The sequence below is a fragment of the Haemorhous mexicanus genome, chromosome 9 (assembly GCF_027477595.1).
Source record: "Haemorhous mexicanus isolate bHaeMex1 chromosome 9, bHaeMex1.pri, whole genome shotgun sequence".
NCBI classification, from domain to species: domain Eukaryota; kingdom Metazoa; phylum Chordata; class Aves; order Passeriformes; family Fringillidae; genus Haemorhous; species Haemorhous mexicanus.
The window spans coordinates 9,717,552-9,742,489 of NC_082349.1; the positions used below are offsets into that span (position 1 = coordinate 9,717,552).

At 52.5% G+C, this 24,938-nt stretch overlaps 2 protein-coding genes across 4 annotated transcripts in view; one reads left to right on the top strand and one right to left on the bottom strand.

Moving 5' to 3' along the window:
- Positions 1-318: 318 nt before the first annotated feature.
- Positions 319-15,215, bottom strand: LOC132331009 (mucin-2-like). 3 transcript variants are annotated; one of them, XM_059853925.1, is made up of 5 exons: positions 15,097-15,215; positions 5,208-5,678; positions 3,816-4,148; positions 3,321-3,481; positions 319-2,510 (listed from the first exon to the last, which is right to left on the bottom strand). In XM_059853925.1, exons 1-5 carry the CDS (start codon positions 15,161-15,163, stop codon positions 2,466-2,468), a joined length of 1,077 nt encoding a protein of 358 aa, XP_059709908.1. In that variant the 5' UTR covers positions 15,164-15,215; the 3' UTR covers positions 319-2,465. The 3 variants fall into 3 exon arrangements, with proteins under 3 accessions (XP_059709908.1, XP_059709909.1, XP_059709910.1); XM_059853926.1 differs by having other exon boundaries at positions 5,208-5,675; positions 15,097-15,205; XM_059853927.1 differs by lacking the exon at positions 319-2,510 and adding an exon at positions 2,957-3,188.
- A 9,031-nt stretch (positions 15,216-24,246) lies between these two features.
- TESK2 (testis associated actin remodelling kinase 2) overlaps positions 24,247-24,938 on the top strand; it is a 76,376-nt gene continuing 75,684 nt past the window's right edge. Inside the window, exon 1 of the mRNA XM_059853929.1 lies at positions 24,247-24,409. The gene's annotated coding sequence lies outside the window, so the exon portion shown is untranslated. The remainder of the gene's footprint in view (positions 24,410-24,938) is intronic.

Sequence of the window (24,938 nt, forward strand, 5' to 3'; positions counted from 1 at the left end):
AGAGGCAAAGGAAGAGAGTCTAAAGGTGTAGGTTAGATTATTTGGTCTAGTGTGGTTCTCTAAGACACACTGAATCTGATTTAACTGTATACATATTAATCTCACTCCAGGAATGACCCTGACAAGAAGGAACACAGGCAGGGGGTGGTGTCCTTCTGAACTGTCAGAGCTGTGGTTCATGGCTGTCTGGCATTTTCTAGTTATCAGCTCTGTGGAGTCTTTGTGCCCCAAACTGCTGCTGTTTATCTATCACAGGATTCATCATGATCTATAACAGCTTTTCAGTTAGATGTAATGAAAATACGAGGACTGAGACACTTTTGGCATTTGTAACTTTATTGCAGAAAAAAAAAATCCACTATCAACATATTTTACAAACAAAGTTGCACTTTGGTGTTGGGTGAGTTTTTCCTCACCCCTTTCCCCTGCACAGCGATGCATGGGAAACCAGACCAACCAGCCTCTGCCCTTTTGATTGTGTGCAGACACACTTCCCAGATATGCCAGCCTTCACCAGTTCCAGCCAGGATGGAGTTCTGTTTTCCACCACTAACTTGCCAACTTTGTGCCGAAAACCAGCAGCACCCTGCCCTCCGGCAGGGGAAACAAGTCTGTAGCTAGGGAGATCGCTCTGTGCAGACAATGCTTGATACAAAAGCTTTGGAGTTGTGACAATTGCTCTTTAGTTCTCAGGCAATCATAGGAGTGAACCAACCTCTTCCCTATTTTACTGGGCATCAATACACAGATGGAAGGCCAAGCTGAAGCCCAACTGCACTGCAGCCATTTGTCAGCCACTCTGGAAGCAGCAGCACAGGGAGGAGGAACTGCTGCCTTACCCAGTTCATCTATTTGACCCAGGCAGGTTCTGCTCCACCCTTGGGCTTTCCAGGTAACTTATACTCAGCTGATGGGGAATTACCCCTTTCCCTGCTATGACAACCACTAACAGCACTGGGGAAAAAAAAAGGTACTTTTGCAAGTGAGGCCTGGTATCTGTCCTTTGTGGGGTTCAGTGATGTTGCTACTGAAAGGAGAGGAGAAACTGAGGCTTGTAGAGCAATGTGGCAGATAAACTCTAGCCCTTGCTGTATCCTGAGGGAGCAACTGGCTTAATCAAAAATCAAACACTCTAGAGAAGGCATGTGTTTCCATTTTCCTGCAGTCAAATGTGAGTTAGAAAACAGGAGCAGGTGTAATTACATGAAGATTGTCATGTCACACACACTCCGGTCTTTTTGAGGCAAGGGCACCAAAAGCTTCTCCAATTTATACTCAGAGGCTCTGGTCTATGGGTTTCCTTGAGAGGCCTCAAGAGCCTTGGATGCAGTCTACAGCAGTGATATTTTGAGGCAAAAGTGCAGAATCTAATCAGCATAACACCAAGAAAGGGAAGGGGAGGAAGGCACCTACATCCAGGATCTGTCCTCATGACAAGACACAACTGGCTCAAAAGACCAACATCAGAAAGTAGAGGAGCTCTGACCTTGCATAGCACAGGAGGGAGAGCCAAGCACCAGCTCTGTACAACTTCCAGCAACCAGATGCTAGAAGCAAAGTGGGAGGTACCTGAGGAAAGGCTTGTGTTAGCCCAGGCAGGGAAATGGACTAAAGCATTTACTGGGCCTGGGAAAGGAGTTTGCACATATGTCAAAAGCATCAAGTGTAGGAGACACGGTTTCCTAATTGTGGTGAGACCAAATTAGTGTGTCTAATTGGCAATAGACTGAGTCCTATCAAGCTCAGTTAAAGGTAACATTATGTTCAATTTCCTCCCAGCAACTTCAAAGCAACATCAAGCAGCAGGGGCACTTCTCCAGTGGCCACAAAACTCTTTTCCCTGGTTGAAGAGAAAAGGTATGCATCTAGGAAGGAAGCAGAGTAGTCTTTTATCCTCCTGTAGGTGTTTCAGGATGGGTAATGCCAATCCTGGGACTAAAGCTGAAACAGGAACAAAAACAAAAGTGCAAGAAAACCCCCAAAACAAACAACCTTAAAAATACAGAACAAGAGGAAGCCCAAGAGAACTGATTTCCACATCCTTGGCTTCCTTAGAAAACAGCAGTCTCCTTTGCTGGCACTGTGCTGACACCACCAGTGTCAAGAGCCCTAATCTGAAACACTTGCCCACCTCCTTTGAAAGCAGCAGCCGCCAAGATCAACAGAAGAGATCCATGCAGAACACCATGGCAAAGGTTGTCTTGGCTAATTGGTTGCCACACTAAAAGGAGGAGACACCTCTTCAGGGCATTGTTTTGAGGAGAGCCTGGAGAAAAGGGTCAGACTTGGGCTCTGATTTGCAGCATAGAAACTTCAACACTGAACTATTGAAAATGTCTAAAACCAAAAACCATCTGAAAAGGATCTTTCAGTTGTGTGCAAATCACAGCCCCTCATTCCTCAGCAGATCGTCTGGGACCAAGTCCTCAAGGCCTTTTCCTCTGGGCAGTAGACAGCCTGGTTGCCTAGTAGCTGTAGAGGGAGAGAGGGGTGTCCTCCATCATGTCATCCTAGAAGCAGAGAAGAGGGTGCTTTAATGAGATGTCTGCAAGGTGGCATCATGGTCTCAGCCTGGGAGACTGCTGTGCAGGCAGCACAGCCTTCTCAGCCACACCTCACAGCGTGGCCATCTGCCCAGCCATCCACCTAAACGCTGTCACTGTGCAGTCCCTGGATCTTTGGACTGCCAGTCTCCTTCCTGCTGCAGCATTTGGTGAGAAGAGGTGTGTGCAGAACTGCCTGCCTGCTGCAGGGATGTGGAAAACTCTGGCTGTTGAAAACTCCACTCAGCTTGAAACAGCATCAGCTTGCTTGCTTAGCTGCAGTATTCCTCTGTTCCAGAAAGTTCAGGGAGTTATTTGCAGCTTCCCCAGAGCTAGTCCAGCCTCTGGAACCCTCATATATTTTTATATTCTCAAAGGGTCAAACACGGACAGACAGACAAACAGACAACCTCTCTGGAACAGAGCATAAAATCTGCTTTGTCATAGTTACAAAGCAAATATATCAGAAAACAGGAGGAGAGGGCAGGAAGGTGTCATTTCAGGACAAGCCTGGATGGAGCTCTCCTTCCTCTCTCTAACCTCTCAGCATTCCCCTGCAGAGTGAGGGGAAGGCAGAGAGCTTCTTTAGTGCCCAGCCTTGAGACTTGCTGTCTTGACTCAAACCTTGGATGGAAGGAGAGGGACCTAAGGAGGAACAGGAGTGCGTGATCAGCATTGGTGCTGCTGCAAACACCCAAAGCATTGCTAATGAAGGAGAACTGCAAAGCAGTCAGTGGCAAGGCAGCCCACGTGGGGCTGGGCTGGAGGCAGACTCACCATGGGCAGGTCCTGCAGGCGCCGGAACTCCATGCGGTTGTTGTGCTGGCGGTAGCGCAGGAAGCCCACCAGGGCCAGGATGCCCACCATGACAATGAACACGGAGATCACAGTGATTACCAAGGGGTCAGCCCTCGCTTTACCAGCCAAACTGGGGAGCTCTGCAAGGAGACCAAGGGAATGAGGCCAAAGGAGAGCCTTCAAGGGCTGCAACAGCAAAGCTTTGTCTTTTCTGGTTCTGCTCAGTACAACCAAGATGCAATTTGAGGTAGCTGCAGCCCTTTGCCATGTTTTGTGAGAACAGGTACAAAACAATTGCAGAATCTATTATAGGCTGGGAAAGACCTCCGTGATTATCAGTCCAACCTATGACCTAACACCACCCTGTCAACCAGACCATGGCACTGAGTGCCACATCCAGTCTTTCCTCAAACACCTCCAGAGATGGTGACTCCACCACCTCCCTGGGTAGCCCATTAAAAGCAGAGCATTTACCTGAATTATCATCACCAACATCCAACACAGAAGTCTTCTCATGCCTGGACTCCAATGACTGTGCCAGTGTGGGTGTGCTGGTAGGGATGGCAGCTGTGCTGCCAGACGTGGAGCTGGTCACGAGGGGTGTCACCGTCACCGTCACTGTACTGGAGGCAGTAGCAAAGGACGTGCTCCGTACAGTGGAGATGGGAGCAGAGGAAGTTCTGGGCTTCACTGTGCTCTCCTCTGTGGCACCCACAGGGCTTGTTCCTGGCTTGGTTTCAGATCTTGCTGCTGTGGGCCTCGGGGTCTGCCCATCAAAAAGCCCTGACTGAGAGCTGTTAGTTGTTGCTGCAAAATAGGAACAAGCAGTTATTTCAAAGGATCCAGTGCAAGCACACAATTCTGTGGGACTGGACAAGATGGAAGCAAGACTGTAAGAGAGACTGCTGGGACTATAGGAAAGTAGCTTATTGTCAGCTCTTTGGAAAACAAGCAGAGCCTTTAGCACAGCCACAGCTGAGCCACACTATAACCCACACAGCTTAGAAAGTCCTCTCAGTTTTCATATGTGCCAATCTGCAATGTCAGCCAACCTCAGCTGGGCCCACAAGGCCTGTCCTTGGGGACAAAGTACAAGCAGACAAGCTTAAACAACTTTACACACAGCTGGGGATCACCCCACAGCAAGACACTGGGACAGGCCTCTCATCCCTCCTTACAGGGAGCACAAAGGGGCTGCCCAGGGACTGGGTAGCAGCATCCCCTGAGGCTGTGTCAGTTGTCACAGAACAGCAGGACCATGTGACACAAGCCAGGGAAAACAAGGCAGTTGTGCATGAACACTATGTAAATCAGTGATCAGTCAGTATCTGCCTTGCATTAGGGGTGTGTGACAGCCTGGCAGGCCCCAAGATGGACAAAACTGAGATTGCAGACCCTATAACCAGTTCCCATGCTGCCCAGAGGGATCTGAAGGTAGGGCAGGGTTTCATGTGGTTGCCCAGGGATGGATGAGCTGTCACTTGTGCTTGCCCATCTCCATGTTTTGTGTTAAGGGAGGGGGTGCTTTTCCAGGGAGGCTCCCATTAAGCCCCCAGCCCTGATGCCAAAAAGGCCCAGCTAGGCAGTGCTGCTAAGGCATGTTGTTTCAGATTAGATATATGAAGAATGTCCCTGCACACAATCAATCAGAAAGCAGCCAGCACAATTAATACCAAAATTAATGAGGTTTGCAAAGAGGATGCTGAACTGACATCTCTGCAAATAAGTTGCACTGAACTGGCTCTGCTTAGTGTCTCATCCTTGTCTTCTCCCTCTCTTCAGTTAGCAGGAGAGTGCTCAGACATCCCCAGGTTGTGCATCCTTGATGCAGGACTTGGTGCACAGGCAGTAAAGGCAAAACCTCACCTGGCCCAGTGTTCAGAGGAGGCGTGGGGGTTGCACTGCTGGCATCATCCGTTTCTTCAGTTGTGCTGAAAGGCTCTGTGGCTTCATGGCCGGGCTGGTTTTCTTCCAGAGTGCTGGCAGTCAAGGTAGGGGAGGGGATTTCAGTGCTGCTGTTGACTGACAAGCTCATGTTGTCATGCTCAGGATGTGTAATTGCGATGTCCCCAGGACTGGCAGTGGTAGAAGCCTGCAGTCTCTCTGCCTTGGAGCCTGCCATGGGGGTGGTGGGGATGAAGGCATCATCCACCTCTGTAGTGTGGGCTCCCGTGGCACTGAGTGTTGCAGCAGTCAGGTTTTTCTCCAGGCCTGTCTGAGGAATGGCAGCAGTCACTGGACTGAGGTCAGAGGCTTCCCTTGGCTGAAGAGAGGTTAGCACTGTGCTAGGAAAAGGTGACAGTGACACCAAGGCCTCTGCTGTCTTCTGACCCTCTGCTGTGAAACAGAGAAGTTTGTCAGAGATCCCACAGTGAGAGGAGAAACAGAGGGGAAGGACAGAAATGGAACTTCTTTAACCAAATCCAGCACAGGTTTACACCTGGGAAAGGGATTCAAACAGCTCCTCTGTCCTCCTGGTTTTTGAGGCAGGGACGTGTTCTAGGAGGCTTTTTCTTTATCCTCCTCTCTCTCCAGTCCTGTGCTGTTGTTTTCTAGGGTCAGCACAACCAATCTCTATCCTTGAGCAACTTTTAAATGTTTTTAGAGGATTTGAGCTTGTAAAAAGTATCACCTGAGACCTGATTCTGTAAGAAATTTAGATAAGTCTTCTTTGGTTCATTAAGAAAGAGTCAAAAGTGGTGCTGAAAAAATGCAAATAAGGAAAATGTGGAAGAAGACTCTCTAGCTCCCCTGGCCCAATGAAGTGAAGAAAAGTGATATTTAAAAAGACTGTGGGTGGCAAAGGTAAAGCATTTATTGTGAGAGTCACCTTAGTAATAGTGTGGGGTTCTGCTGGAGGGAAAGGTGAAATGGGCAGCAAGAGTATTACAGCTAACGGGGCTGGGTGTGCTTTGGGAGCTGCCTTCATGAGCTATTTATGAACACATCACCACCATGAAATACAACTGTTGTCATAGAAATGGGGAGCTACTCAGCCTCCCACTACAGCAAAAAGGGGTAGCTTCCCTGAAGGGAACCTGCAGCAAGCAACGATCCCCCCAGATCCACTAGACAGTGTGACAGCATACAGGAGGAGGAAATCCAAAAGGCTCTTACACTGCCTGTTCATAAACACAGATCCTGTGAGTGTTTTTCAGGGTATAAACAGGAAGAAAACAGAGAAATGTAGCCACATCAGGATGGACTCTCCAATTTAAAAATGTCTCAAAAGTCAATATTTTGACAATTTCTGGTAAAGTTTCTATCCAAGCCACAGAGGACTGATGAGCTAATTACAGAAAAAAATAAAGGTACTGAAGCAAATACATCATCATGCCCCTTCTCCCCACAATGAAGAAGCATACAAAGCAGATGCTATGAGCAAGAAACATTCATCCACCAGCAAGGCAGCTCATTCTTATACTGTTTTGGGGAAATTTCAGCAGTTTTTAAAAGCTCTTCAGAACAGAGTTATCAGAGCTCTTCTCCAGCTACAGCACTTAACAGGCCCTAAAAAAAGACACAATGCATCGCTCTCTCAAGATCTTTGTAGTACCCTGACCAGCTGGAGAATTCAAAGCCCTGGAGCAGCCTGATGGAGCTGTGCTTCCCCAGCCCGGGGCCCCAGTCCCGGGTGAGCTCCTGCAAGGATGCACAGCCCTGCTCAGCACATTCAGAGAACAAGCTCTCACAGGGAACCCCAGCTGGGACAACTCAAACATGAAGACCAAAGGCCTAAGTGATGCTGCCTTTGGCCTCTCCTGGATCCAGATGTGCATGGCCAGACGATGCCTCCAATAAAGCGAGCTGCTCTGCCATGGAGCTCAGATGTAGGATACACCAAAAACACTTGGAAGGAAAAGGGCTGAGCTCTGGGTTTCCTGGGACCAGGCACCAGAAGGCCCGGGTCTTCACGTGACAATTTCCAGCCCTAAACACAGCACTGCTGTTAACCACGGGGTGGGATCCCACCAGCTCCGGATGCTGGCTGGGCACTGGCAGATGCTTGCTCAGTAAACACCCCACTGCCTGCTCCTGCACAGCCAGAGACAGAGCCCTGCTGTCACCGTGGGGTAAACAGGAAAGGTGGTGGCCAGGTGCCTGGCCAGTGGCAAGCCTGGCTATGTGCTGCTCTGAATAGCTGGCCTGTGTCTGGGACAGTTTCTCATGGGGTGGCAAGTCATGACTTGAGTCATGCAGAAGAAAGATTTGTGGACAGCTGTCTTGCACAATGGCCTGAGCAACTCTGCAGCCATCATGCCAGTTTTATGATCAGAAAAGTGACAGGCAAGATGGGTGCTAATGTCTTTATGAGCAGCTCCGTGAGTGAGTGACAGTCTTTAGGAGAAATGGGTCTTAATGTCTCTACCAACCTCAAGCACCAAAGTTCGTTGCAGAACCCAGACAGAGTTTCTGGTGAATCCACAGAATTCAGATAGCCTGAACTTGGGGGAAAATGGGTGATTTTATGCACAAAAGGAAAGTCAGAGGGAAGGCAGATGAGTCTGGGCCCTACACACCAGGACACCTCCCTGCAGGCCAGGAACTGGCATCCCTAACACGAGGTGCTGTGGGACAGGAGGGCTTGTGGGGACAAGCAGGTACCCCCAATCCTCCGCACGCACAGCCTCCTGCTCTCCGCAAGAGGGACAGCCAGTGGGACTGGCATTTCTCTCTTCCCACAGAATTATCTAGTGTCCATCAGTGCCAAATAAAATGGTTCCCGGGTGGATGGGCCGCTCTGGCTCTGGTGTAACACAGCACTGTGGTGTGAAAAACCTGGTCTGTAGAGAATTGCAGAAGAGATTTTAAATTAGCAGGTGAGGAACAAGGGACTGCTTTGAGTATGGCAAGTGTTGATGGCACCTCAATTAGCAAGTCGTCCAGCCCAGCACACTACAGCACACCCAGCTCAGGAAACAAAGGAGAGCCTAATCCAGACTAACATTCTAAAAATTCAAGACATTAAGAGATGATGGTGGGAAGATAGAGAAAGCAAGAGCCTTAGAATGGCCAAGGAAACAAAGGACTGAGTAAATCCTGATCACCCGGGGACAGGCAGACAAAAGATTCCCATCATCCATCTGTCAGCTCCTAAGGGGTAAGGGCACATCGAAAGCCAGCACAGCCACCAAGCAAAGCACCTGGGGAAATCCCCCAGAGGTGCAACTTGTTCCTTGTGAGCTATAGGTGTTAAAAGCCCGGGGCAGAGCCTGCCTCCCGGTTCAGAGGGGAGAGCAGAGCACTGCTGCCTGTGCCGGGGCAGACCCAGCAAGCCCCGCCCGGGCTGGGATCCTCAGGGGTCCAGCTCCTGGTCTGGAGCTTGGTACCCAACAGGTCGGGAAATCCCCAGCTCCAGCGCAGTTGTTGCTGCCCCAGTCACTGGGTGCTGATGGTTTTAGCTGTTCATCAGTTACCTATAGAGATGCAGGTCAGAGCTCGTTCCTCACGAGTTTTCCTGGAGAAGCTCTGCTTCCTGCACCACATGCCAGGAAAGCCATGGCTGTACTGCCTAAGGCATCACCCTCACCAGCTTCAGGAGACAAGAGGAACCATGTCCTTCTTGTTTCAGATGCAAATGGAAAGAGTTAGTGTGAATGCTTCACCTCTTCTGTGATTCTCCAAGACCTGATAGCTGCAGCACCCCAGGACAGCTGGTAAAGGTGCACTCACCCTTGAATTCATAACAGAGCAGCTACGACTGTCCCAGGATCTGTAAGCAAGAGCTCTGACCATAAGAATATCTGCTTGCCTGACAGGGGACCGAGGGTGAGCTTTCTTTGGTTACACTTCAGCCTGCGGAAGCAGAGCTGGTCCCCTGGATACAGCCCCACTGTGTCTGTGCTAACCCCCCAGGCTCAGCCTGTGCGTGGTGAGAACCAGAGATCCCAGACCACATTAGGGCAGGGCTGGTGGATTTGGAGCAGCAGCTCCCATCAGACTGTGCTGACTGCAGTGACCTCTGTCTGGGAAACAAGAGGGGCAAAGGAAGAGAGTGGTCCCAGGGGAGGAGGGATGCAGCCAACCAAGAAGCAGCCCCTGCCTTGGATAACGGTGGGAAACACTCACAGCTCTTTGGGGGAAGGGAGGGCTCTGAACATCAGCCCACAGCTTAGACCCCTCTCCTGCATTGTCTGACAACACTGAGGGACCTCCACCAAACTCCCTCCAGCCCCAAAACAGACATGGTAAATTATGCTAAAACAGAGAGGAGTGAAGGAAGCCAGCCAGCTCTGCAGGAAACAGGGCCATTCCTGCCTTGTGCTCCCTGCCCAGGATTCAGGGCTGGGGCCAGGCGAGGGGCCGAGGAAGGTCTGCACAAGCAGGACAGTCACTGCTGTGCCAGGTTAGTCACACAGAGTGGAGACCGTGGTCTCCATCCTCTGCCACAGCAGCCACCCCATCATCTATTTGCTTCTCAGAATAAAACAATGACATAGGGCAGGGCCTCAGCTGGACAAGCCCCTCAACAAGCTTCTGCCACAACCCTCCTGCCTCTCTCAGCAGCATCCTCTGCACCCACCTTCCTGTCTGGCAGTAACAGCAGCCTGAGCTCTCCAAAGATCAACGCCAACCTAGCTCTAATCATAGGTTTGGACACTTTTTAAAATCTCTTTTAGGATGAGATGAAGGTGATGAAGCCCATGGCAAGCTGGCTCCTGAGGACTGAGGGAGAGAGCAGGGCAGCAGGGTGCAGGCTGCAGCCACCACTGGGAAAAGTGCACAGAGGCTCAGGTGAGAGCTAAGCACAAAGATGAGAAGGCTTCACCCAGGATTTCAGAGGAAGTGCCCATGGAGCAGGACGCCCTGGGGTTGATGTATCCTCTTGCAAAGGCTGTCACTGTCTGAGGATAGCACCTCACTTAAATCAGCTTCCTACAGAATGCATGTCAAACCACTGCTCTGATTCATTGAAAAGGCACCCAAACTCTTCTACAATGCTATTTTGGTGCACTAAATGAATTCAATTTCCATTTAAGTGTCCATTTAAGTGTAACAGCTCCACTCACAAACAGCCTAGTAAAATGGAAAAATACTATGTTTAAAAGCAAAAACTATAACCTGTATGTATCAAAGCAGTTATATCTTATTGCTTAGCAAAATACTTCTTTAAGTGTAGAAATTATCTTTTGTTGCCAGTTATTACATTTTATGGTTACCAACCAACAATAATTAGACAATCTCTTCAAGGAAAAAAAGCTCGAGTATAAATGCAAATAAAACCATATAGGGGATTTAAAACCAAGGCCCTTCATTTAATTTAAAAGCAGAACTGGAATAGCTCCTGATTAGATACTAGCTGAGCCTGATCTCTTTTCCTGGAATAATAATAAAAAAACCCCAAACAAGCAGCAGAAGAGATTTCTGGAGCCCTTCAGGAAGGTGCCAGATGCACCCAGGGATGCTGTAGAGCAAACACCCTCAGCGGTGGTGAAGCAAGCTCAGAGACAGGATCGGGTACAAGGGGCAGCTGCTTTTTAAGCTCAGCTCCATTGGATACCTTGCAGGACCTCGATGGAGGCAGGGTGCCAGAGGCTGCATTTGCCACGGGCTCCAGTGCTCTCCCTGCCAGGGCTGATGCCCAGACTGTCCCCATCCCCATCCTGGCTGAGAGGCTGGACAGACTCCCTCTGCTCGAGGAGTCCAGGCAGGAGACGTAGGCAGGCATCCAGCCTTGCAGCCTGCTTGGGGACCACGTGAAGCTCTTCATGGCAGCAGTTTAATTCATTGAACCCCTCGTGGCCTCTGTGAGCTGCTCTGCAGGCACCAAAACTGGGGGGGCTGAAAAGGGGGTGCTGAGCACCCAGTTCAGCCCTGGAGAGCTGCCAGGCCAGGCATGCTGCAAAGCAAGGGCTGAGGTAAGGGACAGGAATAGAAACCAGCTCTCCTGACTGGAAGGCAGGTGGCCACGAGCAGAGCACGAGACAGGGGCAGATTAGATATGGGGTGCTGAGCGAGTGTGGCACTGGGGAGGGACAGCCCAGCACCCAACTGCCCAGGCAGGCAGGAAGATGATTCCTCAGGGCATCTGTGGATACCGGGCCACAGGCTTGAACCACGGGGAGACAAAAAGGGGAGGCAGTGCTACCACCTCAACAGATGGCACTGCATTGGGAACCAGGACAACCAGCCAACGGTGGCATGGCAGAGCAGGGCAGAGCAAGAGTTGCAGCAACAGGGATGAGCAGCCCTGGAAACAGCACTACAAATGACAAGAACAGGTACTTCAGTACTAGGAAAACCCATAAAGCAGCAGAGAAACAGCACAGCCCAGAGCACACAGTAGTGGGGCAGCACCAGCCTGATCACCACCTGCAGGAACAGCACCCCAGGGTGTCACACTTTGCCTGGTCCTGCCACATGAGACCCTCCTCACCCAGCCAGGGGAGAGAAATACAAAAAACTTCTTTTCTACAGGTTTGCAGGAAGCTCTATCACTGATCCCCCATTTAGAGGTAAGGGGGCTTATCCCAAATTTCTATGGCAGGGAAAAGGGAGAGCAGGCTGCCTTGCTCAGCTACCACTGTCAGAGCAGCCAGTCATTTTCCACGGGCCACATACAGCTATGGAGCACCTTGCCTGGCAGGAAGGTGCCTGGGAGACTCCCATGCTGTCTGGTTTTGTTCCTCAGCTGGGCACTGAGCAGTGGTGAAGACTCCTTCACCCAGAAGCTGCTGGGCACACCCACGGCATGCATGGCCTGAGAAGCCTGCCCTTCTCTGGGGTTGTGTAACCCCAGTAATACAGCAACAGCAGGGAGCTCTGGCATCAGACAGCCTGGCCCTGCTTACCTCAGGAGTCACAGCTGCAGTGGAGGAAGCATTCACATCATTAGGAGAAATTAATAAGCCAGTTGCCTTAATAGCAGCCCCATGTCAGCAGGGAGCCTACTCCCCAGTGCAGTGTGGCAAGAACTGGGGGAAGTTTGGACATCAGGAAGCTTGCCCTGCCCTGAGCAGCCCCTAGGTCCTTCCAGCAGTGTAACTGCTGGTTCCATGGGCTCTGAGGCTTGGGGGGTGCATCCTGCCCTGCCCTGGGCAGACCTACAGGGCTCAGGATGTAACCCCAGATTTGGTGACACTGAGTCCTATGAAAGCTACTCCAGAGAGCATTGTGGGGATGATCACAGACCAAGGGAAAACCCTGTGGGCAAGAACTGTGTCTGCCCACCCAGAGGGTCTAGGTGGAAAGGAAGGAGGGACAGGGACTTCTGTGCTTTAGATTGTCCCAGCTCCCCTTTGTCTGGAGGGATGGGGCCAGGGGAGCTGAAGGAGGTGAGTGCTTTGCCCCTGCCCAGCAGGTCAAGCATTCTTGGAAGGGCAGCAGGGATACAAGGCCCACCCTGCCCCTGGGGCTGAGGGAAAATCATGTGTAGAAATGGAATCAAAGTGATGACATGACATGAAAGGTTGGGCTGGGAGTGCAGGGTCACACTGCTGGAGGAAACACCCAGAGGAGAGGACCAAGCTGTGGCTCAGTTCTGGGTACAGCAGAGCAGGAGCTGTCCTGTCAGGGTCGGGCCAAGTCCATCCACTTGTCCTTGCCCTGGGCAAACAAAGGGAAAAAAATCACTGAAAATCTTCAGTGGGACCTTGAAGCAGACACTCTGCCTGCCTATGTGCATGGCCCCAGTGGTGCCCACAGACAGGGCTTTATGTGCTCGTGCTGCTCCCAGCCCTGCTCTGCTCTCACTGCTTGCAAGGCAGCTCGGCACGGGAGGGAGAGGCAGAAAAATGCCCAGACCAAAATTACTCGGGGTTTTATTTGTAAGGCTGATGGTGCTGGAGGAAGTGGATTTCCGCAGGCAGTGAAGAAAGGCTGCATTGAGAGGCCGGGGTGGGCAGAGCACAGGAGAGCAGCAGCCTGAGCTCCTCTGTGGCCCTGCTGCAAAACCAGATGGGGAGTGGGAGCAGGCACTGCCAGACAGCAGGAGCAAAGGGAATCTGTGCTGGGAGCAGTGCAGAGAGCACTCATGGAGCTAGGACAAGCCCAGTTTTGAACAAATTTGTCGGGGACTGCTGACTTTGGGGCTAATCTCTGGGTTCCTTTCCCCCACCACTGTCCTGCTGAGATTTTCTGGTGTCTCACTATGGGTTGTGCTTGCTAAGGGGCATTTTATTATCAGCGGCATCTCTTCCATCTATCTTCTATTTTTACAAAACATCTGGTCTTTCAACCACAGTTGGGACTGGGTAGCAAATTCGAAAGCTATGAGGGTAAGGGCCAGGTGAGCTGCATAGGTACCATTTCCTGAGACTATGAAGAATCTTGGATTGGGACACTAAGCAACAAAGATCCTAGGAAATACTCAGTGCAATCTTAATTTCTGGTACATTCTGTCAGTTTGAGTCTTGGACATTGCAGCAAGAAGGTTCCTAGGAGCCAGCTGGGGCAAGGGGCTCCCTGGGGTTTCCCAGTGTGCCCAGAGTGTGAGACAGGGGCCAGAACATAGCCCCCGGCAGCTCAGAGCTCCTCCTCCTTTCAGCGGTGAAAATCCTGAATCCGTCCTTTGCCAGTGGCTGGCCACCTCCCCACAGCCCATCACAGCACAGCCACTCTGTGGGGAGTACAGCTTCGCCCACATAAAGGGTGCTGGTTTGGGATTGCTCCCAGCGCTCAGCCTCAAACCCAGCCGCATCCGGCACCCAAAACCTCATCCTGAGCGCTACTCTGGCTGCTGAGGCTCAGCCCCACAGGCATCTATTCTAGGCTTTTCCCGGCCCTAATTAGTTATTAGAAACTGAGTTTCTGTGTGTCACCCCCTGGTCTCTACAGCTGCCTGCACGGTGCTGGGATCGGAACAGGGTCTGGCCAAGGGTTTTTCTCAACCACAAAGAAGAAACACGTTTTGCTTTCTGTTCTCCAAAACTGCACAGAGCCTTTGTCACTACCAGGGTCACGGGGAAGGTGACAGCCTCCCGACCTGGGGGCACACTCCAGCCACGCGGCAAAGCTCGGTGGTGTCGGTGGACGGGGCTGTCAGCGCCACGCTGCAGACTGCGTCTGCCCACGTGGGGACGTGTTGATCCCAGAGCAGAGCCGAAATACGGCCCGGGAGTCTGCCTGGGCCCGGGGTCTGGCTCCTGCTCCGTCCCGAATAGCTCCATCCGTCCTGCCCCTCTCCCCGCACCACAGGGCCGTCGTCCCGTAGCGCTGCGGGAGGCGGCAGAGTTCGGGCTTTGTCCGGGCTTCCCTCGGGGGGAAGCTCAGCAGCGGCTCGTAGGCACCCGCGAGCTGCCGGGCGGGAGGCAGGCGGCTCGCAGGGCTGGATGCCGGAGGGGAGCGCGTCCAGGACCATCGGCCCCCTCCCCGCACATCCCCTCGGGATCCCGCCGGGCGGGAGGTGAGCCCGGGTGGCTCCGCCGGCGGGAGCAGCGCTGCCGGCAGTGCCTTGTATGGGCAAGGCCGGGACCGGCGGCCGCGCTGCTGCCCGGAGCGCGGGGCTCACCCGGGACCCCCCCGAGCATCCTTGGGCCGCCTCACCTGGGCGTCCGCCGGGGCGACGGCGCCCGGGTCCGAGGGCATTTCGCCCGAGTTCGGGGGGCAGGCCCGGGGCGCTGCTCCCCGGAGAGGGAGCCCTGCGTGGGAGCTCTCCAGACCCTTCTCCCGCAACCCCACCAGCGGGCGGAGGAGCCCGAGTCCCGGCGCTGCCCCGACGGCTGTCCCGGCGCTGCGCTCCCGGCCGCTGCGAGACCGGCGGGATCCCCTCGGTCAGCCCCCCCTCCCCGGCACCCCTCGGCGGCCGCCCCGGTACCTGGCAGGGCGCAGAGCAGGCAGCAGGCGGCGGCGAGGCGGAGCAGGGCGCGCCGCGTCCCCTCCATGCTGGGCCGATCCGCGCTGGATCCGCCGGCGGCACCGGGGCGGCGCCGGGGCGGGCCGGCGGCCGGGGCGGGGCGGGCGGCACGTGGTCCAGCCCCTGCCCCTGAGGAGCGGGGAGGGGGCAGCTGCCGGCCCGGTACCCCGTATCCCCGTGTCGGACAGCGCACTCTCGGTCCCGTCCCGATTGGGTCCCCGGCACCCTCGGTTCGGTTCGCACCGCCCTCAGCATCACCAGTTGGTCCCCGGCACTCCTGGTTCGGACAGGACACCCCCAGTCCCGCCTTTGTTCTGGGAATCCTTAGTCTAGGTTTGCACCACCTCATCACCCCATAGACAGTGGTTCAGGCGACCCCAGACGAGGATCTCACCACTTCCTAATCTGCTCTTGGCAGCCCCAGTTGAGTCTGACACCCCCTCTTCTGCCCCATGCAGGGATGGGAACAGCAGATGAGCCCAACGTGGGACATCATCTTGGGGCCTACGGGTAGTTTCAGGGTACCTGGGTCTGTGGGCACAGCCAGGTGCAGAGGTGCTTCAAGCATGCCGGATAACTGCCCTGGCCAGGGCTCAGCTGGGTGCTCAGTGTGCCACGGCTGGTTTCTCAGGGCATCCTGCAGCCCCTGGGACACCCCCTGGCTTCACATCCCTTCCAGCCTCTGGGGGCTGGCCAGCCTCATCCAGGCACTGTGCAGGCTGAGCCATCCTTCAGGAAGTCTGACTGCTCTCCTCTGGCCAGTATTTCTGAAGAAGAAGGTCCCATGTCATGGTGTGGTCCATGCTGATCCTCTCTCAGGCTGCTTTGGCAGAGGTGGGGCTGTGGGTTCCCTTTTCCATCAGATCCCCATGCCTGCAGCACCAGGGGACATTGGAGGCAAGTTTTGCCTCCCTTTTTCAATATGGAGCTGCTTGGTAGCTCCTGCTCTCAGTCCTGAAGTAGAAGAGAGTTGATCTGATACTGATCATGCCTTTCACCAGCTTTATAAGAAAAAATAAAATTCAATCTTAGCCCCTCATGGGAAATGTGTTTCTAGCTGCTCGCTACTTACTGCCAGGAAAACTAGCTGTACCATTTCTGGCAGAGGTAATTGTGCTTTTACAAATGTCCCAGGTCTAAGGGGAATTCTTTTAAGCATGTCTAAGGGGAATTCTTTTAAGCATATTTACAACTATGGAGCTGGTTATAGGAGCCTTCTATTACCCACAGAGGTTGCAAGGCTACCCAAGAGACCAAAGCCCCCTTTGCTCCAGACAAGCTTGGTCTCTCTGTGCCGCACTGTGCATCACCCGGGCCAGGAGCCACATCTCACCAGCGAGGGACCAGGGCATGTCCCCAGGCACCCACCCCTGAGCAGGGCACGAGCTCCAGGGGACATGGGCACTGCTGGCTGTGCCCAGAGCTCATGATCCTGTCCAATGCCTATGTGCTTGGCTCAATTCTCTGCTCTGGCCTCTCCCTGGAGACGCCAAAACCGTCTCAGCTGGCTTACAGAGGGTGGCTCTCAGTCGTCAAGGTTACCGGTCCCTGTGCTTTAATTAAGCACACAGACACTGCACGGGGTATTTTCAACAGCTGAGGGACAAGGAGGAAGGGTCGCTGGCAGTCCTCAGCGGGGCTGGTGAGCAGCACCATAAATCTGGGCAGATGAGACCCCCTGCAGGTCACTGCTGTTATTTAGCTGATCTCCGTACTCGTCAGGATTATTATTAAGACACTAATGAGGTACCTGTGGCTCCCCATAGCAGGGAAGGAGCAATTGGGAGCAAGAAAAGGGACAGCATCTGTGTGATAATGTCTTTAAGATGATACTGCTGATGTCTCACCCTGGAGAAGAGAGCAAAAAGAAGGGGAGCTTTAACATCCCACTGGTACACAGCTACTTTCTCATGGAATAAGCAAAACCATTCCCCTTAGACAGCAGGCAGCAGCCCCCCATGTCTGTGTAGGCTCATGGCTTGTTCTTGAGTAAGACTGAAAACACCCTTGCAAGCCCTAGCAGCATCTAGATCAGACAGGTCTGGGTAGCACTGAGAGTTGAGGACCTAGAATAACTTCTGAAAGAAAGTTTTGTGCTCAAAAACCACAACATCAACTTTTGCCACTGTCACACCTCCCTCTTGCAGTGGCTCTATTCAGCTCCCATGCTTTTTTTCCTGGCTGCCAGCCAAGTCATGGAGCAGACCAGAGATGATAATGTTGGTTATAGTAATTTAATAGGAAGAAGCAGATCATAGAAAAATAAGTGAATAGGAAATAGTGGCAGCAAAAGAGCTGAGGGGAAGTAAGGGCACAGGCAGGAGGGATGGAGGTGCTGGCCCTGGGAAGGACAAGTAAACTCAGTCCTTGGGCTGTGCACCCTGAACCCAGGGTATGACACAGGCTGAGTGCCCCCCGAGTGGGCAGAGCTTTGGCCTTGCTGCCACCATCACCTGCAGCCCCACACAACCTGAAGAGTGATCACCTGTCTCACCAGCCCAGGGGGGAGTGATTGCAGCAGTAGAGTCCTGAGCAGAGGGGTGGCTCTGGGCATGTGGGTGGTTCACCTGGGCTCGCTCTGGGCTCATGTAAATCATTCAATTTCTTGTGCTTTGGCCTCTCTCCCCTCTGCCCTTTGCAGGGACACTGGGAGCACAGCTGGTGCACATCTCAGCCTGGCCTTGCAGAGCCCAGCAGATCCCAGCCTGCCCCGTCCCCTTGAGGGATGGGGCATGATTAGGATGGTTTTGGGGTAGACAGGCCCAGGTATCATCCCTGAACAGCTGCTTTCATCCTCCAGAAGCTTTTCAGTGCAGAATGAGGAGAGGACCTGCTCTCAAAGGAAGACAACTTGGCACTTGTAGGGATTTTCAATTCTCAAGGAAGCTGGAAGTCAACTGACTGGAGCAGAAGAGCTAATCATTGAGTGAGTCATTCCCCCTCCCAAAGCTGAAACATTAAACCAATTTTTTTATGAAAGGCAAATTAAATCCCACAAGTCAGAGCCAAGAAAGGAGAATTTATCAAAGAGCAGAAGATGCCGCTGTGGGACTTGCAGGCAGAAAGAGAGAGCATTTGCTCAGCAGCCCAGGATATTACATCTCCTGTGTCTCTCCTCCAATGCGAGGAGCACTGCCATTCATCTATTTTTAATAACAATGACGCAGGCAGTGAACCTGACTTCAAGGCTGGAATATCATCTTCTTCCCTCTGCATATCTGTCCTGACTCATCTTCTGTTCCAAGAGCTCTCCACAGCTTGGTAGCCCAGCAAAGGAAGAAAGGAAGAACAGAACTGAAAAAAAAAAACCCAAAAAAACGTGGATCAGACAGCAAAGCATAAGAGTTAGAGTTAGTTGCCTCATTCTGAGCAAGGAACAATTAACACTGTGACTTCACTGGCTCAGGCAGCCAGGGAAAATTAAGGGTCTGGGAAACCTAAGTGTATCTGGGGGCAGGCTGATCAGAGAGTGGGATCTCTGAGAGCTGAGCAGGGATCTGGTAGCATCTGGGTACTTGTAGGTCTTGCAGCTCTGCAAAAAGGGCTGGAGGAAGCAGGGGCAGAGCTAAAGGTGCCCAAGCCTGGGGTTGCTGGTGGGGGGGACTAACTGAAGAGCCCTGTGGTGGCAGAGGTTTCCAATTTCAGTACTACAAAAGGGAAAAGTCTCTTCACTGTTGTATCTGCAGAGATAAGAAGTGAGTGCAAGTGTGAGGAGCATAACCAGAGGAGGAGAGGCTGCTGTGCAGCCTGAGGACACAAACAGCTGTGCTTTCATCCCAGAGATAACCTGCATTAGCTGGGGAGTGAGGACAGCACACCAGGCAATGCAGAAACCCTTTTGTGCCTCAACGTGATGCAGGAGAGGTGGGACTGATTGGGCTGTTGGCCTCGATCTTCACGGGACTGTGTGGCCTCTTTCAGCATCCACCATGGTCCGAGGCAGTGCAAATCTGTATTTCTGCACTTTGGTGAATGAATACAAAGCTAATACAGCTTCATCAGATGCTTAAGGTATTCCCCTACAAAACTGGTATTCAGACATCTCAAAAGTTCAGATGCTGCTGAGAGAAGCCATGTCCCAGGCCTGCCCTGAGTATTGGGCTCTCACCCTTTGCTCCTCACATCCCAAGGGCTGGGGCGTGGTGTGATGGGCTGTGCCCAGGGCTGAAGCAAGGCACAGTGACGCAGGGTCAGTCTTGGCTCGTTGTCCCAGTGTTTGCACAGCTTCATGGCTGGAAGCACCTCAGAGCAGGCAAGAGCCAGCTGGTCAGCTCAGTGCCACTCCACAACCAGGGTACCACCAGGAGCTTGGTGATAGCCATGCCACAGCAGCGTGCCAGGGCAGGCAGGCTCTGAATTGCAGCCAAGGCAGCAGATGGCCATGATGAGCAGGCAGGGGAGCACAAGGCTGCGGCACCAGTGCCAGTACAGGAGCTGTCAGTTTGGGCATATCCATCTGCCCTAGAACAATCCCTTTCCAGTTCCCGAGGCAGGGTGTCTGGTGCTGTGCCAGCCTCCTGGAAGAGGAGCATGGAAGATGCTGTGACATTCCCATGGTTGCCAGGTCTCGTGCAGAGACGAGTGGTGGTGGCTTTGGGCTGACATGGAGCACGGCTTAGAGCACAAGGACACGCTGGCCACCTCATCTGCACCAGTGGTGAGACAGAATTGTTAACCCACTTGGGCAGCAAGCAGGTTCATCCTTGTGCAGAGGACAGCGTGCAGGCTGCCCCCACGGAGCCCTCCTTGCTGCCAGGAGCATGGGCATGACAAGGCAAGGGGCAGGGGGTCAGAGCATAGCCCCAGCTGTGCTTCCCCTGCTCCGAGTAGCAGGAAATTCCCTCTCGCCCACAAGCAAACTTGTCCTCGTTCTGCAAAGGCCACCTGCAAGGCTGGCTGAGGGAGGCACGTGTGGGAGAATGTTCCTCCCAGGGACCCATTAAGACGGTTTTCAAAATCTAGGGGTGTGGTGTGTGACTGGAAAGCTAAAGGAATCATTTTTTCATGGCTGTTCTGTTAAACGTCCACCTAGAACAGGGCCTATCAAAGGACCTATGTTGGCATTAGTTGTTATGAACAAAAAAGTTACCGTTTTTTTTAAGAGAAGGGGCTGCAGAGGAGTTTTCAGTTGAGCTAGGAATTGATCGCTGGCCAAGAGTTCTTTGTTAGTGAAATGTTGGAATCACCCCTTGAGTATCCTTAAGTACCGCCGTTTAACTCTCTATTGTAGAGAATGCTTGTTTTTCAGAACCACCCTAGCCTGTTGCCAGGAGGATGACAACCTCCCCTCGGACGGTGGGGAGAGGGAGAAATTTGCATCTCAGGAGACATGCAAATTTATCTCAAACCCAAACTGCACTGGGACGGGACCTTCATCAAATCCTGGAAAATACCCCAAAAAAGACGAGCCAAAGCAGAAGTGAGAAGTCAGGGTGGTGTCTGGACATCAAGGCCGTGGTCCGGAGCCGGCAGAGATGCTTGAAAACCTCGGTCACTCCTCGCCCCAACTAAAAGATGCCAGTCGGACCCAGGAGGCCCTGGACTGATAACCCAAACTGGGAAACCTGGGTATACCTTCACTGCTCTTGGGAGGATAGGACTCCCGGATCTGGCCCCTGGGGGACAGAGCTGCAAGTCCACCTGTTCCGAGTCACTGCTGGGAGTGGCGCAGAACTCTGCAGATTGCCAAAAACCCCACTTCGATCGCTCTAGTAAAGGCATGAAAAGGAGGAAAATCTCCTGCCCTGTTCCTTTCAATAGTCAAGAGAAAATTCCTGGAATTCCCATGGGGACCCTCTCTTCCAGCTCCTGTGACATGACTTCAGATCTCCACGGGAGTAAATCACAGCAGAATTTGACCAGTCCTACCCAAAGATGGTTTTTCTTGACAGGTTTCATTACAAAAAGTATTTAATGGGTTAAATCACTAAAATGCCCAATCTCATCACAATATTGTGAGGTCAAACCACTGTCTTGGTCCCTTGGGAGGGAAGAGAGACAGTTGCTGTTCTGTGATACTTGTTTAATTTTGGAGCCCACAGAAACTCTGCTGGGGAAGACACCTGCTCTGCTGCAGAGGGGGTAAATTTACATGGATTCATTGCATCAGCTTTCTTCTTGGGAAGGAGAAATCTCCCAAACTTCTCTCCTCCGGGGCATTTCCAGATCTCGGAGGAAGGGAATTCCCCCTTCTGCCTGCTCTCACCCACCTTCTTGGGTCTGTTTTTATGTCCAGCCGTGAGTGAACCCTCTGCTGCTCCTTTGCCAAACCAGTCACATTTAAAAGGCCAAAGTGATCCGAGTGGAGGAGAGAGGTGCAAACCGCAAAGGCACAGAGCTGCTTTTTGGAGTGGCCGATCTTGCATGGAGCAGCCTGGGGGCATCCGGAGGAGAGGGGATTGAATACCCTGAGCAGAGGCATTTACAGGCTGGAGCCCTTCTGGGAGGGGAGGAGATCCCCAGAACCGAGAGAGCTGCGAGGCTTTTCCTTTGATGAGTCTCTTTGATGAGTCTTTTAGTGCGGCGTTCATTTTCCTCTCTCCGGGAAGCAGAGGGAGGCTACAGAAGTCTCTCGTCCTCTGCAGGTTTCAGGGCTGCAGATTTGCCCCGGTGCTCTGCCAGCTGCGAGGGGGGACGGGGACTGAGTGGGACAAAGTCCTGCTGAGGTGCCCGGTTTCTTCTGCTTTAAAAATAGGACTTGCCGTTGAGGTGAAGCCATCGGAGGGCTCAGATGGTTTTATTTCTCTCTCAAAACAGGGCCCAGTAGGTCACGAGTCACAGGACCTCTCGCAATGTTACATAAAACACGATGTGAGTGTTTCTAACTGAGGTTCAGCTTCACTGGATCTCTCTGGTGTGTTTTAATGATGCTGCTTTGCACCAGTGCTTATTCCTGGCTATTGCCAGAAAGACATTCGCAGCCCAAAACCAGGAATTACACGTATCTTGCTTGGGAAGCAAAAAGAAAGTAAATTTTTTGATGGGAAACAGGGGAACGATAATTAATTTGTGTAGTTCAGGGATCAGTTCCTAAAAAGAGCGGTAATCAAATCCTACCAGCAGATGTCATCTTAAAGCCAACTAATAGCTCCCCAAGCAGCAGGGACGAGGATATCAGGGAGATACTGTTTTTTTTTTAAACGAGGTACAAAGTCGCAGGGATCACTGGACTCTGACATGAAGGACCCCAGAGCTGACTTTACAAAATCTTGCTGAGATAAATTCCAGCAAAACATAAAACACTGAAATTTAACTTAAAAAAAGAAAAAGTTCTAAAGAAAAAAATCTTGCTAAAACCCTCTATTCTGAGACTCAATTCTGCTTAAATATAGAGAAAAGAGACTGATGGATCTGGATAGTTCCATCTGCTTTGTCACTCTCTAAAATATGATGGATATAACAATAATTTTTTAATGGCTTAATTACCAAAGCGTTGCTGCACCCTGTGTTTGAGCTGTCATTAGAATAGATGTTTGCAGGAGGTTGATATTTAACATTTGTGAGTGTGGGAAAATTTCCTGTGAAGGAAATCCAGGAGGAAATTAAGAAAACAAGACATTTTTTGCCCACACACAAAGTACTTTTAATCTGTTACCTGTGCAAAGATGATAATAGCTTTTGTAGTTAAACATACAGAGAAAGTTTCACTGTAGACTCTAGATTGAAATTCTGAGACTAAATTTAATCGAGACATTGCAGAATAGAGAGATTCTAATCCAACTGTAAGGAAAAGTCTCTGTTCAGTATTTAGAGCCTTTGCTAATGCGTCCAACATCAAACTCCCTCAAGCACATTTTCCATCACACTGAAAAGACTAGATGTAAAATTAATTATGAATGATAATGAGAAAATTTATTACTAATAATTTGGTACAGCAAAGCTGAGTGACACATTCTTGCCCAAGACAATTTTTAGTTACAACTCTTCTGCTTTTTAACTCTTTGGGCTTTGGTTATTTTATCCATAACTGTATAGTAAATGAACTTTGTTTGTTGAAGAGTTTCAGTAAAAATAGCTCAGCCTCTGCCAAAGATGAGGTCAGGGAAAAAATCAACCTCTCGCCAATGTAAACCAAAACCAAATCCCCCTCACAAATGTTTCATGAGATGTTTTAGTCCTGCCGCGCTTTGGAATGGATACTCGGAATCTGGCAGTGCGTCGCAGCAGGAAGAAAGGTGTCTTTTTCCATACCTGTCACAGGCTGCCTACATGCAGATAAGTGATAATTTGAAAAATAGCAGTTTGTATGTGAAAAATCCCAGGCTTGTTTCATTTTGGCAGACGAACCCCCAGAATATCAGAGCTGGATTAAGCAGCTCTGGTCCCCGGCGGGGACTGGCGGGGCTGGTCCCCGGCGGGGACCGGCGGGGCAGAGCCGTGTGACCGGCACCAGGAGCGGGGGGCAGGCAGATGGGAAGATCGGGAGGAGTAAAGGCTGAAATTGCACGTCCTGGAGAGAGGAGGAGACCAGAGGAAGGGAAGGGTCCTGCGGGAAACCCAGCAGGGGGCGGGCAGTAAGATGCAATAGCAGCAAGTCTGCCACCATGGAGCCCAGCTGCGGTCACCGCGGACCGCGTGCGAAGGGCTGAAGGATTGGGATAGGACCGGGACCTGGACCGGGACCGATCGCAGGTTCGGGACATCCGAGTGCCCACCCCACTGACAGCTTCAGCCGCTGCCGCTACAAACACACGGTGATTGGCTGTCCTGCCCGCCCATCATTGCCGGACCGCTCTTCTACTGGCTGATTCTCTTATTTATAACCCGCCCTCAAGAGCTGACCAATGAGAGCGAGGCGCCCATAGCAACTCCCCCTCTCCTTCCTGCCGCTGCCTCCCGCGCGTCTCTCGGGGGTTGTTGTTTTTCCTGTGATTGGTCAGATAGAATGTCGCTCAAGCGCCCATGACCAATTGGAAAGGGACATTCACGCGGACTACCTGCGAATCCCTCCGCCCGGTTTTCTTTTTCCATTGGTCGACAGGCACTGTCTATCACACTTCCCCTGGCGCCGATTGGCTGATAGGGAGGGGCGGCTCCCGTCCAGTTCCCGCCCTGGAGCTGTGGGCGGTAGCGCTCGTGAGGAGGAGGAGGAGGAGGAGGCGGAGCCGGCGGTCGCGGCCCCGGGTCCCGCAGCCGGGCTCCCGCCTCACATGGGGCCCCCGCGCCGGTCGCAGCGGCGGGGCGGACCCGCGCCGGGGTGCTGAGGGGCCGCGGGTGCGGGATGCGGCCATGAAAGCCCGCGCCGCCCGCGGGCCCTGCAGGCGCCGCCGCTCAGGTAACGGCCGGCGCGGGGGCGGCGCGGGGCAGGTCCGGGCGGGTCGGCGGCGGGGAGCGCGGCCGCTCCCGGGAAGGGGCTCCCTTTCGGCAGAGGGGTCTCACTGCCGGGAGGTGAGCGGGGCGTTCCGGGGAGCAGGTGCGCGGAGGGGCCGCGTCCTCCCCGGCGGCAGGTGAGGAGCGGCGGGCGCCGCGGGAGCGGCGCGCTCTGATCTGGGGACAAGGGTCTGGCAGTGCCCGGCGCGGATCTGTGCCCGGCCCGGATTGCCTTGGAAGTGTTCGCTTTGCCAGGATGTGCGAGGGCTTGGCTCGGGTTTTACTGTTTAAGTGCAACCCTATAAGAGTACGTGAATCACGCGTTAATGACAAGCTCGAGTGTTCAAGTGTATGTGCGTGTATGTTTGCTTTATGGCCTTCAGGTGAGACGTGCTATAGAAATGTAGATGGTCACTCTTAATGTTGTATTCCTTGGAGGGTCTGGAGGGTTTTTGCTTCAAGTACGGGGGACTTTCCACTTATGTGTTCCTGTA

What these genes read in the sequence shown, in the direction of transcription:
- LOC132331009 (XM_059853925.1), bottom strand. Translation starts at nt 15,163, where the DNA reads ATGGAGGGGACGCGGCGCGCCCTGCTCCGCCTCGCCGCCGCCTGCTGC. An exon ending in TCCTCTGAACACTGGGCCAG is followed by an intron (nt 4,149 to 5,207) that starts GTGAGGTTTTGC and finishes CCTATTTTGCAG; the next exon opens with CAACAACTAACAGCTCTCAG. An exon ending in TGTTGGTGATGATAATTCAG is followed by an intron (nt 3,482 to 3,815) that starts GTAAATGCTCTG and finishes GTCTCCTTGCAG; the next exon opens with AGCTCCCCAGTTTGGCTGGT.